Genomic DNA, 15909 nt, shown 5'->3' on the forward strand with positions numbered 1-15909 from the left:
GATGTAGCTGCTGTACTTGGAGTAGCTGTGTTGTCTGTTGTGGTCAGGGTCTGAGCAGCTGCTGTGCTTGTAGTTGGCATAGCTGCGTTGTCTGTTGCTTTGCCATCAGATCCAGAGACCTTTTTTTCCCTTTGAAGGTGCTGGATAGTGTTGAGCAGGGCTCTGTAGGCGTAGGCAAAGCCCCAGCACGTTGCAGCGAGTTGTCCCTCTCTGGTATAACCAGGATGACAGCACACCTCGTTTAAGTGTTTTACTAGTTTTTCCGGATGTTGCACTTGTTCAGTGGTGAAGTTCCAAAGCACTGGAGGGGCCCACTGGCCTAGATACTTGCCCATACTATCCCACACACCCTGCCACTCATAACTGTCCAGCCTCAGGGAAAATCTCTTGGTGGTCCTCCTATATCGTCGTCTAATCCTAGACCAGATTCGAACCTGATACTGCTCAACTTTCGAGATTAAACGAAATAGGATGTTCCCAGGATGGGATGGCTATGGGTAAAACACACTCCGTATGTTTTCCAACGTGCTGATCCCCAGCACAATCAGCAGGCAGGTTTCAAGGGTATTCAAAGGCCATCTAAAACCTTCAGAACTCTCAACTGCTGTTGCAAATAGGCTGGTGGGGGAACGGGGGGTGAAAGAGAATGCTTCCTTCGTAAGTTGACCCCCCGAGGGGAAAAAAAAAGATATGCAATTGCTAAAATATTTCATTATATACCTCCCAATGTATAGAGGTGATGGCCACGCTGGAAGCACAAACCAGACCAGTTTCATGATCAATGAGTCTATTGTATTACAAGTCATTACCATGAAGTACAGTGAAACAAGAACCTTAGCCCAGGCCCCCCAGCCGATAAAAACTAAAACAGCAAATAGTGGCTGTAAGTAAGGTACAACATGCTGAAACTCTGAGATCAAGCACAAGAAGTCTGAGAGCCAAATAATCACCATTGTGATGAGTAGTAACAATGAATGCTTATCACAAATATGATTAGACACACTCTGGTCAGATCTGTCGTTATCTCAACCCTTTGTGCCCCACGTTGGGCACCAGAAAGAACTGTCGTGGTTTGAGCCCAGCCAGTAACTCAGAACCACACAGCCGCTCGCTCACTCCCCCCCCCTTCTTCCTCCCCCCGCTCCCGGAGGGATGGGGAGGAGAATCGGAGGAATGTAACTCCCACGAGTTGAGATAAGAGCAGTCCCGCAACTAAGGTATAATACAAAACCACTACTGCTACCACCAATGATAATAATGATTAGTGAAATAACAAGGGGAGAGGATACAATTGCTCACCACCTGCCGACCAATACCCATCCCGACCCGAGCAGTGATCTGGCCTTCCGGGTAACTCCCCCGGTTTACATACTGGGCATGACGTGCTGTGGTATGTAATACTCCTTTGGCTAGTTTGGGTCAGGTGTCCTGTCTCTGCTTCCTCCCGGCTTCCCCTCCTCCCTGGCAAAGCATGAGACTGAGAAAGTCCTTGGTCGGAATAAACATTACTTAGCAACAACTAAAAACATCAGTGTTATCAGCGTTGTTCCCAGGCTGAAAGTTAAAAAACACAGCACTGCCCCAGCTACTAAGAAGGAGAAAAATGACTGCTATAGCTGAACCCAGGACACGCTTGTAAAGCAGTGAGTCACTGAGCAGTAGTACAGCGGGGTAGTTCAAATATTTATTTATACTGTATTATAGCTGAACCTTTGTGTTTTTTTAATGTGGAATCTTCACTTCTGGCTAAGCTTTGGGATGGATGTAAAAGTGTTGAACTAAAGTCCTGGCCTTGAGTTGAATCTGAATGAAGCCCATATGGTGGAGAAAAAGACTGCATGAACTGTTCAACAGAACACTAAATTAGCTAGAACTGAGCAAGGTAAAGGAGAACAAACTGCAAAGCAACATAAAAGAAAACAGCATTAATTTTTTTTAATGATTTCAGGTGCAGCTTTTATGTAAATTGCTGATTGCTTCCTGCATTTCTGGACTTGCTTTAATGTTGGTGAAAGAACCTTTAGTGATAGTCATCTTTCTGGTTTTTAACTACTGCTTACACATTTCCACATCTGTTTGGAAACATGAGTATTTTTAACAAATTCCAGGCAGTTTTACTGAAGGAACTGTGATATGTTCACATAAACACTGGTTTGCTTAGAAGTCTCTTCAAGTCCTGCTCATGATCCTATAAACTGCTTTTAAAACCTCATGGTTTAAATCCCAGGGATTCCTACTTGGATTTTACTTGCATCTAAGTAAATTGGAAATAACTCTACTGACTTGTAGTACTGTAAAGGAAGAATAGGCAGAATCACGTCCTTACTAGGTTGTGCTGAACTCTTCTCATAAACACACATTTCCCATACACATGCCTTCAGATGGTATAAAGCTGGAGAATCCCATTGAATTCAGCAGAGAAACATTTGAGGAAGCAGTCCACAGTGTTAGAAAGCTGAAAGCCATACATGTGTCCAAAACAGCCAGGTCTTTGTAGAGCTTAGCAAAATATTTTGTCTCCTTGAATTTAGATTTCTCATTCATCTTTTAGTCATCTGTGCTTATCACAGAGACTGTAGAAGAACAGTTCTGCTTAAAGCAAACTTCATCCATTTCTCAATGCTCTTAGATTAGCAGCATACACTAACTGTGTGTTTAAATCTCTCTTCTGATAGTAAATAAGAACAGCATTTATTTTTTACTTTGTTCATCTACAAACCAGGAAAATATCTGTTGTTTCTTATTTTAAAGTGTGCACTATAATGTACAAAAATTTAGCAGTATAGTACAAATTGCCAGCTGCACTTTAGTACTGAAATAAAAGTAAGCATTTATCATCAAATTCGAGTGTTGTTCTAGATAGCATTCTAACAAACAGGTTCATGCTGAAATAAATTGTGCTGGCAAGTTTGTAGAGGGTGTGTTCAGAACTGACCACTTTTTAATGTAAAGGACACCAAGAATTTGGTATGCCCTGCTTCTTGCTTTCCTTTTCTTAAGAAATATCAACACTGAAATACAACAATGAACTGATTCATTGTACAAAAGAAAATGGAGATATGATAAATGAAATGCATCATTATGCTTTAAAATAAGTAGGAACCCCAGTGTTCTTTGGATTTCCACATATGTTGTATGTGGTGATTAATGTTTGTAAGTAAGTGAAAGGGTTTTAAACTATTTACAGAGGGACAGACCTAAAGAGGTGTTCCCCACATTCCATAACAGTTCTTTGAAGAAACGGGTGCACACTTGTTGGACTGAAAAGGAAAAAAACCTGCTCTTCCTCCATATAAAGAACATTGTCAAGATTACATTAACCTACTGCTAAATAATATAATTTTTTTTGTGCACTTTTCTTGCACCTTTTAAAACTGCCTTGCTTTCCAAATGAAAACCTAAAATATTTTTTACAAAATCATTACATTTAAGACTGAACAGCTGTTTTCTGTGCAATCTATCAACAATAAGCCCAGGCAGAAATATGTTCTGTATCGTGAACATATCCAATATGAAAGGGTTTATATGATGTAATTGCCTACAGTGACAGGGACTACACGTGTTAACCAAGAAGTCCCTTCCTGATCCCTGTGTCATCTGTCAATTTTCTTTTTCCAGTCCTTTCCCAAGGGACAGTCTATACAAAAAGGCCAGTGCAAGATTCTTGTGTATGTTATTATTCCTGTTTGCTCCAAAAAACACAATGATGTGGCACTTCTACCACAGGTATTATTTACACACATCCACTGAAATATCCTAATAAAAGAAAGTGATATACATTACACCCTTAAATTTATAGTGGGAGAAGGAAATGGCTTTAACAGACTGGGGGATGCGAGCACTGTAAGTTCTGACCAGGAGAAAGCTGCCATAAATAAAACGAGAGGAGACAAAGGACACGAAAATGGGATCTGTTAGTAGAGTCAGCAACAGGGACAGATGGCATCAAGGGGGGAACCATAGCCCTTGTGTGGAACTGGAGATGTGGCACCAGGGCAGTTTGCAAAAAAGCCAGAAAAGAACAACTGAGATACCAGACCAGAATTTCCATTTCAATGAGACTGAGTTTCAGAGAAAGGTGGGACTTCCAAGAAAAAGGGTGTAAGGTCACAAGAGATAGGAGTCTCCATGGAGGCTGTGGTTGACTGTTTTTCTGCAGGCTATCAGCCTTCATTTGATCTAAACTGGTAATAAGGCAAGCTTCTTCTGCCAGAAGACCCCTTACACAAAGAGGAAATCATGTTGCATAAGGACGGAGCATGGCTTATCTTTCATATTCTTCAAAATACCTGGATGCCAGGAAAGGTAACAAACACAGTGTACTTACACAGGTGAAACGCTGGGTCTAGAAGAGTCTTAGGAATGTGAAAACACCACTTCCAGCAGTAATTTCTAATCTAATTGCTGCATCACTAGCGTAAAATACAACTAACTTGCAGTGTGCTTCTGGTTTTCTATATAAACCTGGACTATTGAATCACATAGCAGAAAGCCTCTGCAGTGCTGCTGTCTGTCAGGAGAGGAGGATCAAAGATGCAGGCTTACATCCAGGGAGCAGCAGGAGTTTTTACAGCATTTATTTGTTATGTTGTAAGTCTTCATATGTGTATTGGAGGACACGTATGCCTAATGCAGTGGTTTGCAACCATGATAATATGAGGCTGATGGGCTTTTTCCAGTGGAAATGCAGAACTCTCAGGATTTCCCTAGCAAATTTAACACCTCCTCTGATTCTAAGAAGTTTGTAGAAAATTAAAAAATTATATGCTTAAAAAGAGAAAAGAGGAGTACTGTGTGCAGTTCTGGTGTCCTCAACATAAGAAGGACATGGAGCTGTTGGAGCAAGTCCAGAGGAGGGCCACAAAGATGATAAGGGGGCTAGAGCACTTCCCCTACAAAGACAGGCTAAGAAAGTTGGGGCTTTTCAGCCTGGAGAAGAGAAGCTGCGTGGAGACCTCATAGCAGCTTTCCAGTATCTGAAGGGGACCTATAAAGCTTTAAACTAGATGTGTTGGGGGAGGGGAGCATTGATCCATCCCAACATTCCTGGTCAGTTGCCAGCACCTGTAATAAGTGCTTGGAGCGATGTAGAGATGTTCCAGCTGCCCCAGCCATTGAATCGGCTTCATTTGGAGCTCGGCTAAGGTGCCTCTATACAAACGCCCGTAGTATGGGGAACAAACAAGAGGAATTAGAGATGTGTGCAAGGCTACAGGAATATGATGTCATTGGTATCACAGAAACATGGTGGGATGGCTCCTATGACTGGAATGTCGGAATGGAAGCTTATAGGCTGTTTAGAAAAGACAGGCCAGGCAGACGGGGAGGGGGTGTTGCTATCTATGTCAGCGATAGGCTAGAGAGTATGGAACTCTGTCTGGGGACGGGTGATGAGGTAACAGAGTGTTTGTGGGTCAGGATCAAAGGGAAAACAGCAACAGGGGACATTACGGTGGGGATCTGTTACAGGCCGCCTGATCAAGAGGACTCTGTGGATGAAGCGCTCTACAGACAGATAGGAGCAGCCTCACGCTCGCAGGCCCTTGTCCTCATGGGGGACTTCAACTATCCTGACATCTGTTGGAGGGACGGTACGGCCCGGCACAAGCAATCCAGGAGGTTCCTCAATTGTGTGGAAGACAACTTCCTCTTTCAAGCAGTAGAGGAGCCGACGAGGAGAGGTGCCATGCTGGACCTTGTGCTCACCAACAGGGAGGGACTGGTTGGAAATGTGACACTCCAGGGCAGCCTTGGCTCTAGTGATCATGAGATGGTTGAGTTTGAGATCCTCAGGACGGTGAGAAGAGCGTGCAGCAAGCTCACTGCCCTGGACTTCAAGAAAGCAGACTTTGGCCTCTTCAGGAACCTCCTTAGTAAGGTTTCATGGGATACAGTCCTAGAGGGCAGGGGAGCCCAAGACTGCTGGTCGATATTCAAGGATCACCTGCTACGTGCTCAAGAGTGTTGCATCCCGACTAGAAGAAGTGCAGCAGGAGGGCCAGGAGACCTCCATGGATGGACAAGGAGCTGCTGAGGAAACTTAGAGGGAAAAAAGAAGCTTATAGAAGGTGGAAGCGAGGACAGGCCACCTGCGAAGAATACAGGAGCATTGCCCGAGAAGCTAGGGACCAGGTTAGGAAAGCTAAGGCCCAGCTAGAATTAAGTTTGGCAAGGGATGTAAAAGATAACAGGAAAGGATTCTATAGATACGTAGCAAATAAAAGACAGGCTAGGGACAGTGTAGGCCCTCTCCAGAAGCTATCAGGAGAACTGGCTACCATGGATTTGGAGAAGGCTGAGGTTCTTAATGACTTCTTTGCCTCAGTCTTCACCAGCAAATGCTCTGACCACACAACCCAAGTCTTGGAAAGCAAATGCAGGGACTGTGAGAACGAAGACCTTAGGCCCACTGTAGGAGAGGATCAGGTTCGAGACCATCTTAAGAACCTGAACGTGCACAAGTCTATGGGACCTGGTGAAATCCATCCACGGGTCCTGAAGGAGCTGGCGAATGAAGTTGCTAAGCCACTGTCCATCATATTCGAAAAATCCTGGCAGTCAGGTGAAGTTCCCGATGACTGGAAGAAGGGTAATATAACCCCCATTTTCAAGAAGGGGAAGGTGGAAGACCCGGGGAACTACAGACCAGTCAGCCTCACCTCTGTGCCTGGCAAAATCTTGGAACAGTTTCTCCTGGAAAACATGCTAAGGCACATGAAAAACAACGAGGTGGTTGGTGACAGCCAACATGGCTTCACTAAGGGGAAATCCTGCCTGACCAATTTGGTGGCCTTCTATGATGGAGCCACGGAACTGATGGACAGCGGCAGAGCAGTTGATGTCATCTACCTGGACTTGTGCAAAGCGTTCGACACTGTCCCGCACGACATCCTTGTCTCTAAATTGGAGAGACATCAATTTGATAGATGGACCACTCGGTGGATAAAAAACTGGCTCGATGGCCGCATGCAAAGAGTTGTGGTAAATGGCTCGATGTCCATTTGGAAACCTGTAACGAGTGGTGTCCCTCAGGGATCGGTGTTGGGACCAGTCCTGTTCAACATCTTTGTCAGCGACATGGACAGTGGGATTGAGTGGGCCCTCAGCAAGTTTTCCGACGACACCAAGCTGTGTGGTTCGGTTGATACGCTGGAGGGAAGGGATGCCATCCAGAGGGACCTTGACATGCTTGTGAGGTGGGCCAATGCCAACCTTATGAAGTTTAACCAAGCCAAGTGTAAGGTCCTACACCTGGGTCAGGCAATCCCAGGCACTGCTACAGGCTGGGCAGAGAAGAGATTCAGAGCAGCCCTGAGGAGAAGGACTTGGGGGTGTTGGTTGATGAGAAACTGAACATGAGCTGGCAGTGTGTGCTTGCAGCCCAGAAAGCCAACCGTATCCTGGGCTGCATCAAAAGAAGCGTGACCAGCGGGTCAAAGGAGGTGATCCTGCCCCTCTACTCTGCTCTCGTGAGACCTCACTTGGAGTACTGTGTACAGTTCTGGTGTCCTCAACATAAAAAGGACATGGAGCTGTTGGAGCGAGTCCAGAGGAGGGCCATGAGGATGATAAGAGGGCTGGAGCACCTCCCATATGAAGACAGGCTGAGAGAGTTGGGGCTGTTCAGCCTGGAGAAGAGAAGGCTGTGTGGTGACCTCATAGCAGCCTTCCAGTATCTGAAGGGGGTCTACAAGGATGCTGGGGAGGGACTCTTCCTTAGGGACTGTAGTGGTAGGACAAGGGGTAATGGGTTCAAACTTAAACAGGGGAAGTTTAGACTAGATATAAGGAAGAAGTTCTTTACAGTGAGGGTGGCGAAGCACTGGAATGGGTTGCCCAGGGAGGTTGTGGATGCTCCATCCCTGGCGGTGTTCAAGGCCAGGTTGGACAGAGCCTTGGACCACATGGTTTAGGGCAAGGTGTCCCTGCCCATGGCAGGGGGGTTGGAACTAGATGATCTTAAGGTCCTTTCCAACCCTTACGATTCTATGATTCTATGATTCTATAAGGATGCTGGAGAGGGACTCTTCATCAGGGACTGTAGTGGTAGGACAAGGGGTAATGGGTTTAAACTTAAACAGGGGAAGTTTAGATTAGATATAAGGAAGAAGTTCTTTACAGTGAGGGTGGTGAGGCACTGGAACAGGTTGTCCAAAGAAGTGGTAAATGCTCCATCCCTGGCAGTGTTCAAGGCCAGGTTGGACAAGGCCCTGGGCGACATGGTCTAGTGTGAGGCATCCCTGCCCATGGCATGGGGGTTGGAACTAGATGATTTTAAGGTCCTTTCCAACCCTAACTATTCTATGATTCTATGATTCTATGAATAAAAAGCAGTGTCTTCTTGACATTAAGAGGTTGTTCACTGAACTTCCTGGGAAGATGGCATTTGATGTCTTGCCTGCGAATAATTTAGATGAGGAATGTCTTTCATTTTTCTGACTACCTATCCCTTTTGCTTTCATTTTGACCTACCAGGTAACTCCACAAATTTACTACTGGGGGGGTTTCAACACACACTGGCACATTGATTGGATCTATTGTTTTTAAACTGTGGGTCAGAGTCTGGAGAGAGACCCAGCATCCGTTCCACTATTATTTTTCTAAAGTGAATGCTGACTGCTTCAGAAGATACGGTGCCATATTTTGTGTACATGTAGAACAAATGCTTCAATTACCAGATTTTGAGAAAGTAAATACAAATACAAGAGAAACACAAATAAGTTACAAATGCAGGCAAGCAAGAGATTTACAACTAATGAAATACATTCTTAAAGCAAAGTTAACAAAAAGAAGGAAGTTAGGGCACTAATGAATTTTTTTAAGACAAACATGTTGAATCAGATGGCCTTTATCTCTCTCAGAAATCTTGCTGCCTCTCTTGCCGCCTCTCTTGCCTTGGCACTTTCTTCAAATACCCTTCCAACACCCCGAGGCACAACATGGACAAAGACCTCCAATGAAAAAAACCACATAAAACAGTACAAGTCCTGTAATTTATAGTAATGAAAAGCAATTTTTCTAGTGTATGTCATGAAATTGGTCTGCTGCTCTGTACAGTGCACTGAGACCATCTGAGCATCATAGATTACAGTTTAAATTGTTTACACAGATGCATGGCAAGAAGAGGAGATTGTGGAAATCGCTAAATAGATACAGTCTTCCAAACCTTTCTGGAAGTTCACTATCTCCTGGAAGGTGTTTTTTGAGCTTAAGGATTTTTATTTATGCTCTTTAGAGCTGTGAACTGTGAGATGAGTATACTCCGCTCCGACTTTACAGTTATATCTGTAGAAATAATTCAATAGGACTTACCCTTTTTTAACTTAGCCTAGATTTGTTTTTTTTATAAATGGACAATAACGCTGCAATGTTAAATGAGTGACTTTGACTCTGAATCTTCTGTGAAGGAAGATGTGTGTGTGTTGTGCTCTGCATATATAAGCACAACACTAAGTTTTTGATGCTCTACATATTTGTACTGTAATCAGAGGATTTTTTTTCACATTTTTAGAATACAATTAAAAGGCTTTTATTACAACTTTCATCCCAGTTTGTGCAACTGTGCATAGAGCTAGGTTTAAGGCTAGTTGGAAGCTAAAAAATGTGTTGCAAATGCATTTGCACAGATGCCATGGTCTCGTTCTATTTGTTCTCTTTAAACATATTTATATGGTAACTTATCAGCATCTTAATTCATCTAGAATTAGCCAGGAGGGGCAGGGAGAGAGAGAGAATCCAGGCAAGTAATGGTATCTGTCAATCCTAGCACTCTTTTAACAATGATCCCCCTGCAAACTTTGTTTGTGGTCATTTCACTTTTATGAAATGTAACTACTTAGTTTTCCAAACCAAATATGGTGAATTCAAGGATTTGGCAAGCTGTAACTACCGAGGTCACTTTTGGGAAGATGTTATTCAGTTCTCATTAAAGACAGAACTGAGGGGGGAAATGGAAAGTCAGACACTGAAGCCATAGATGTTTTCTGCATATTCTCAGAACCGTATATTGCTTATTCTAGGGAGGGAATAAAGTATTATTTCTATTAATCACTAGCTGTCACAGATTTTTTCTCATTAAGAAAACTCATATGAATTTGTGTAACTTTAAGTAAATGTAGAAAGATTATTACTTTATATATACTACCTGTTAAAACAAATACACTCTTTAAAAAACAAAGCAGTGATGTTTATTATTACTGTGGACTGTGAATAGAAGGAAAATGGGACAGACAGTACCAGGTGTGGGTAGAACCCTGATATTTATGCCTACACCGAAGCATTTCACTGCATGCAGTGAAGGAGCACAGTGGCACTCTGAAGGGGATAAATATCAGTGAAGAACTTTAACCCTCGAGAAAGAAAAGGGACCATGTTGAGAGGTCAAGTATGTTTGATGCTACCCTCAAATGCATTCACTAATGAACAATGAGGCAGTAATGAGGACAAGGCAAATATCTACTCAGACTCTTTCTGCATCATTAGTCAAGCCAGTGGGTATGATGGTTGAACCAAAAAACTCAAGGAAAACAACTAATTTTGGATCAACCCACATTTTTTTTCATTTTCTGCCCAGCAAAACAATAAACTGAAAAGAGGGTTGACCAGAAACAAAACATTTTGTCTTCAGTTTATTTAGTCCCTCTTTATTTTAGTTTTGTTAGTTAAATTTGAAGTGAAACATTGATAGTTTTGTTCTGAAAATGCTGTAATAAAATGCTTAGTCTTTCCCAAATATATTTGCTTTCTGAATGCATTTCTGAAACCATTTATTAAATTTTACCCAATTTCATAAATACTTTTATTCTCCCTTATGATGTGTTGAACTGTTTAGTCACATTCTCCATTGCCAGTATTTTGTTTCCCAGGAACAAAGACCATTCATGTTTTCTCCTTTTTTTCTCTTAATTGAAATGCATAATGCCTCAGCACCAAAATACTTGAATGTTTTCCATATTAAAAAATGCTCTCCACAAAACCTCTTGCCTTCACTTTTCCTCCTTGTATTACAGCAATAATGTGAAAATGATAAATCAGTATAGTTAAAGATACGTGCATGAGCAAAAAAAAAAGTGAGGTTGAAGAGATGTTTTTTGTATGTGATTCTGAAAATGGCAAGGTATTTGTCCATCCTTTCTGAGGTTCTTCCTTCAGTGAGCAAGTGGAGGAATGCAACTGGTGTAATCCCTCGAAAGAAAGACAAATTACTTCGAGGTGACATCAACCCGACACAGAGATGGTGTTCCATCTCCAAACTCCTGATTTAAAAAAGGAGGGCAATGCATGTATTGTTGAGCTAGTATAGACAGAATATCACTAACCCAAATTCTCTACAGTAATGATAGCTATGGTCTACTGAGTTTAGCAGCAATTTAATTTTTTCCCCAGGACAAACATGTGTTTTACTCCTTGGTATAGTGAGCTGCAGTAATTAAAGTAACAAATCCACAGACAACCCACAGGCCACTACAGAGTTCCACAGTTTGATGTACAGTCTTTCTGGTTAGTCCCACATAGGAGGATGAGAAGTATTTTAAAGCCGGGGTCATTTGGACAGCTGCTCTCTATAAAGTCAACAAGATCATAGTAAGTCTATTAGTTGACAATTGAAAGCCACACATCCCAAATGAGGACAAAAAGCCAGTTCATTATTTTTTTGGTGAGGACTTTTCCCTCTTTTCAGACAAATGATCTCAAGCTTGCTTGGACTGAGCTTCAGTTAATTGTTTTGCCACACTGAGCAATTCTGAAAGGGACTGTGCTAAATTCAGAGTAAAAAGGATGCCTTGCTTTGCTTCTGCAGTGGTTCTATGCAGATATTTGACAAGACAGAGCACAGGAACGAGCTGCTTGGGATGTTGCAGTTGAGTGCCCTTGGAGATGCAGGAAAGCTGTCCACTATGACTCAGACACAGATATCTTAGCACAGTTCCCATGTAAATGAATTTAGATAGAAGTATAATGTTTAGTTGCTAATTACATTTAGACTCCTTTGGGGAACCCACCAAGATTTCTATGAATGTACGGTTCCAGCCAGTGAACAGACAGAATTAATCCATTGGTTTGCTCTAACAGGGGACCTAAAAAGAACAATTACACTGCTGTGATTGCCCTTCTTCAAGGTTAAATTCTCCATACACACTGTTGTTCTTCATGTGAGATGATTTTTCTTTGAAGAGCATCAAAGGCTATTACATTTGCTATCCACTTATTTATTTTTCTAAATTAACAATAGTGCTTTTGGTTAATGTTAATGATTTATTTTTCATTAGTGGCATCTTTATCCCTTATAAGCCACATATTAAAAAAAAAAAAGAATTTGAAAATAAACCTCAAAAAGTTTTCTCATCATAACCTGATTTTCCAGCAATGACTTTTCATGGCAGATGTTTATCTAACAAAAACTGTTTGTTCTAAAACCCCTCCATACCTTCCCTGTGTTACCTGTTCTCATGCTTATTCTTACTACCGTTAAAACATTTTTCCTAATGTCTTGATATGTTTCACTCGATGCAATTTAAACCCATGACTTGCTGTCCACTGATTGTACTTGGGTTTTCATATGCACTCTCTCTCTAGTTGAGATTTTGCCAGTGCTGAGATGGCACAAAGATTTATTCAGTTGTACGGGCTGTTTTCCACAGCAGCATGATACTGTTAATTCACATTCAGCTTGCAGTCCCAATATAGTCCCTTATCCCTTGTTGCAGAAATGTTCCTTAAACTGACATTTCTCTAGCATAGGTTCATGAAATTCATTACTTCTATAAAGAATCCTGCCTTTATGCCTTTTATTTGCCCTTTTTTTTTTTTAAATAGGTGCACTCACAAAATTTGTGGATTTACTCAAATATTGCACTCATAAAAAATGGGTATGGGGATGTTTATAGGGACATAATGCATGTGTGGATTCGGGAGAATGATCAGTAACTGGCAATATAGCAAAAGATGCTTGTTTTAGTTCTTTCAAAGAAGAGGTAGCTTAATAGTCTCATTTTACAACCAGATTTACAAGGAAATCATGCTTTCATAAATGATTTTCAGGCTCTCTCTTGTTTCTTCACATTGTGGCTATTGCAGGTTCCCAGATCAGGTTTGATCAGGTGTTTTATGTTTCTTCTTAATGTTTTCAGAAGGGGAAATGGCTTTGCTCTCTGCATTCCTCTCCTGTATTGCCAGGTCTGTTCATGGGAATTTCTGTTGAACAGAAACATGTAACACTGATTCCTAAACGTTGCATCAAGCAGTTTATACACCAAGTAGGTTCTCATCAGCAGTCAGCATGGTCTATATAGGATCCAATGGGAATGTAGTGTTAGGGAGCATCTTATGACAATAAGGTGAATTTAAATCTCTGAAATAGGTTGCTACATTTTGGCTACCCTGGGTGAGCTTTCCATGTCAGAGCCAGTTCATATTTTCAGCACTATATTTTCAGACAATCTCATGAACACTACTGCACCTTTGCAGTGTCAGGGAGGCCTTCCTAGCTGTAAATGAAGAACATCATTTCCATGTCCAAACTATTATATTCTTTCTAATATAATATTATTTTTATTTTTCTTTTAGGTAGAGAGGATTGTAGACAAAAGGAAGAACAAGAAGGGCAAATGGGAGTATCTCATCAGGTGGAAAGGCTATGGAAGCAATGAAGACACCTGGGAACCTGAACATCATCTACTACATTGTGAGGAATTTATCGATGAGTTCAATGGACTACATGTTACTAGAGAAAAGCGATCAAGATATGGAAAACAGGGCAGCACTCAAAAATTTTTACGGGAAAGCCGAGGGTCATCTCTTGAGAAAATATCACATAGACCTTCTGAAACTGGGAAGTCTAAAGGGTCAACACACAAAAGAAAGAGAATTAATCCATCTCTTCAAAAACAGAAAAGAGGATACACAGCAAAGCCAGCATCTGCTAATGACAGAGCTGCTAAAACTGTGACTTACCGAACTACTCCCAGTGGTTTACAAATTATGCCACTGAAAAAGCCACATAATGGTCTGCAGAATGGAGATGGCAGTCATGAAAAGGATTCTAGACATTTTGGGAATGGCTCACAACAGCAAAACATGGATTTAAATGATCATGAAGGAGAACAAAATTTGCCCAGCTTGTTGGAAGTTAATAACGATTCACCTGTTGCGAATGGAATTGGTATGTGATTTAAGCAACTACAGTCTTGGGGGTGGGGGGTGTTAATTGCAGCAAATGCAAATAGCCCACTCATGGAAAAATCATTGTCATGCTACACAAGTGGTATGGTGAGAAGCACATAAACAAGTTTCACACTCTTTCCCCATATATTACACCGTTTTTTATCAGTTGGCTTCTCTCCTTCTGTTTCTCACGGAGTCACATGAAGCAGTGTGGGCTTTGTTACATGCCTTTGCAGTAGAAAGTCCTTGTGGGGAAATGATGACGAGGCACGGAGTAGAAATGATGACTGAGGTATGTATAATACTGCAACTTGGTTTTGTGTATCACCAAGTAACAAATCACTTCTCAGTTATGTGTGCTCAGACACAATGGTCTCCAAAGATCAGGATTATTTTAGAAACAGAATTAATACCACTCTTGCTAAAGTATCCGGGTAAGTGTGGATGAGTAACATTCAAGTTCCTCAATATTAATGCTTGTCATATTCAAGAGTACTCAGAACTGCCGGGAGGTCCTTGTCTCTTACAGTGACTGGATATATCAGAAGTCACAAGACATATTTTGTGGGAAGGTACAAAAAGCCCTGAAGCGAATGAGAAGAAATACAAGAAATTTCTTTCTAATCCTCATGGTTGCTGATTGTCCTAGTTCTCAAGGAATTAAAGGTTTATGTTCTCTATAAATACTATTCAGCTTAATGCAACTGAGTAACTTCTCATTATCCATATGTGTCCAATTTTTATTATTTTTTTTAATCCTACCAAATTTAAAGCCTCCAGAAGTTAACACAATGAAACGCACATTTTATTTGATCAGGTTTTTGGGTTTGGGGGTTTGTTTGGGTTTTTTTGACCTTTGCTTTCATTGCATAAGCTCTTGTCCTAGATAAAGGGACAAAGTGGAAGATGTCCTGTCAGTCAGTAGGCAGCTCCAGCCTTTTTAGCCTACCTACCACATGGAGGTCGTTCCAGGTTCCTGGTAGTTTTCAGTATCCTTTTGTGCCTTTGGTGTGTGGAGGTTTTTTTAATACCTTTTAAAAACAGCAAGAGCTGTTCCAAATTATTTCCTACTGCTTACCAATACAGTAGCGATTTGACCTTTTGAGAATTTTTATTTCTGCTGTTGCACACTGCATAAAGGTTTTCATTGAGTGATACACAGTTGCTCTGAAGTTTTTTCCCTTGCTGGTTACATTTAATTTAGAACACAGCTATATGTATGATTCTTTTCATCATGCATTTAATCTGCTTTACTGTTACCAATTCACCTTTTCCTTATGACTCATTGAAGCTCTTCAAAATCTTTCCTAGTTTTTACTCTGCTTATTTTGTATTCCCTTCAAATTTTCCTCTCATATATCTCTTCCCAATTCATTAATATGTACATTGAATAAACTAATCCTTCTGCAGGTCCTTGGGGCAGCCAACTACTAATCATTTGACATGATGAAAAGTAAGCATTTGTTCCAACTATTTATTTTTATTAGCCACTTTCTATAGCCCATGATAGCACTCATTTCCTTAACAGCTTCTTGTGAATTGCCCTGCCAAAAACTTTTCAAAAGTCAACATAAATTATATGACCCCACTTTCCATTTTCCACCCTACTGGCAACCTAGCAAATGCTACTTGATTTGGGAAGTAGAACTGGCCTTGCCTAGTCTTACTGGTTGCATCCTGTAACTACTGGGATCTTTCAATCCAGACATCAAATATCTTGTTAAAGACTCCCACACTAGCAAAATG

The 15909-nt window shown here is 41.4% G+C and overlaps 1 protein-coding gene across 1 annotated transcript in view; it reads left to right on the top strand.

The window, feature by feature from the left end:
- The window catches only part of LOC115619166 (chromodomain Y-like protein 2), a 70443-nt gene that overhangs the window by 25441 nt on the left and 29093 nt on the right, over positions 1 to 15909 (top strand). Inside the window, exon 2 of the mRNA XM_030511213.1 lies at positions 13567 to 14161. Coding sequence (XP_030367073.1) covers positions 13567 to 14161 — 595 coding nt within the window. The remainder of the gene's footprint in view (positions 1 to 13566; positions 14162 to 15909) is intronic.

This window comes from Strigops habroptila, chromosome W, assembly GCF_004027225.2.
Source record: "Strigops habroptila isolate Jane chromosome W, bStrHab1.2.pri, whole genome shotgun sequence".
NCBI classification, from domain to species: domain Eukaryota; kingdom Metazoa; phylum Chordata; class Aves; order Psittaciformes; family Psittacidae; genus Strigops; species Strigops habroptila.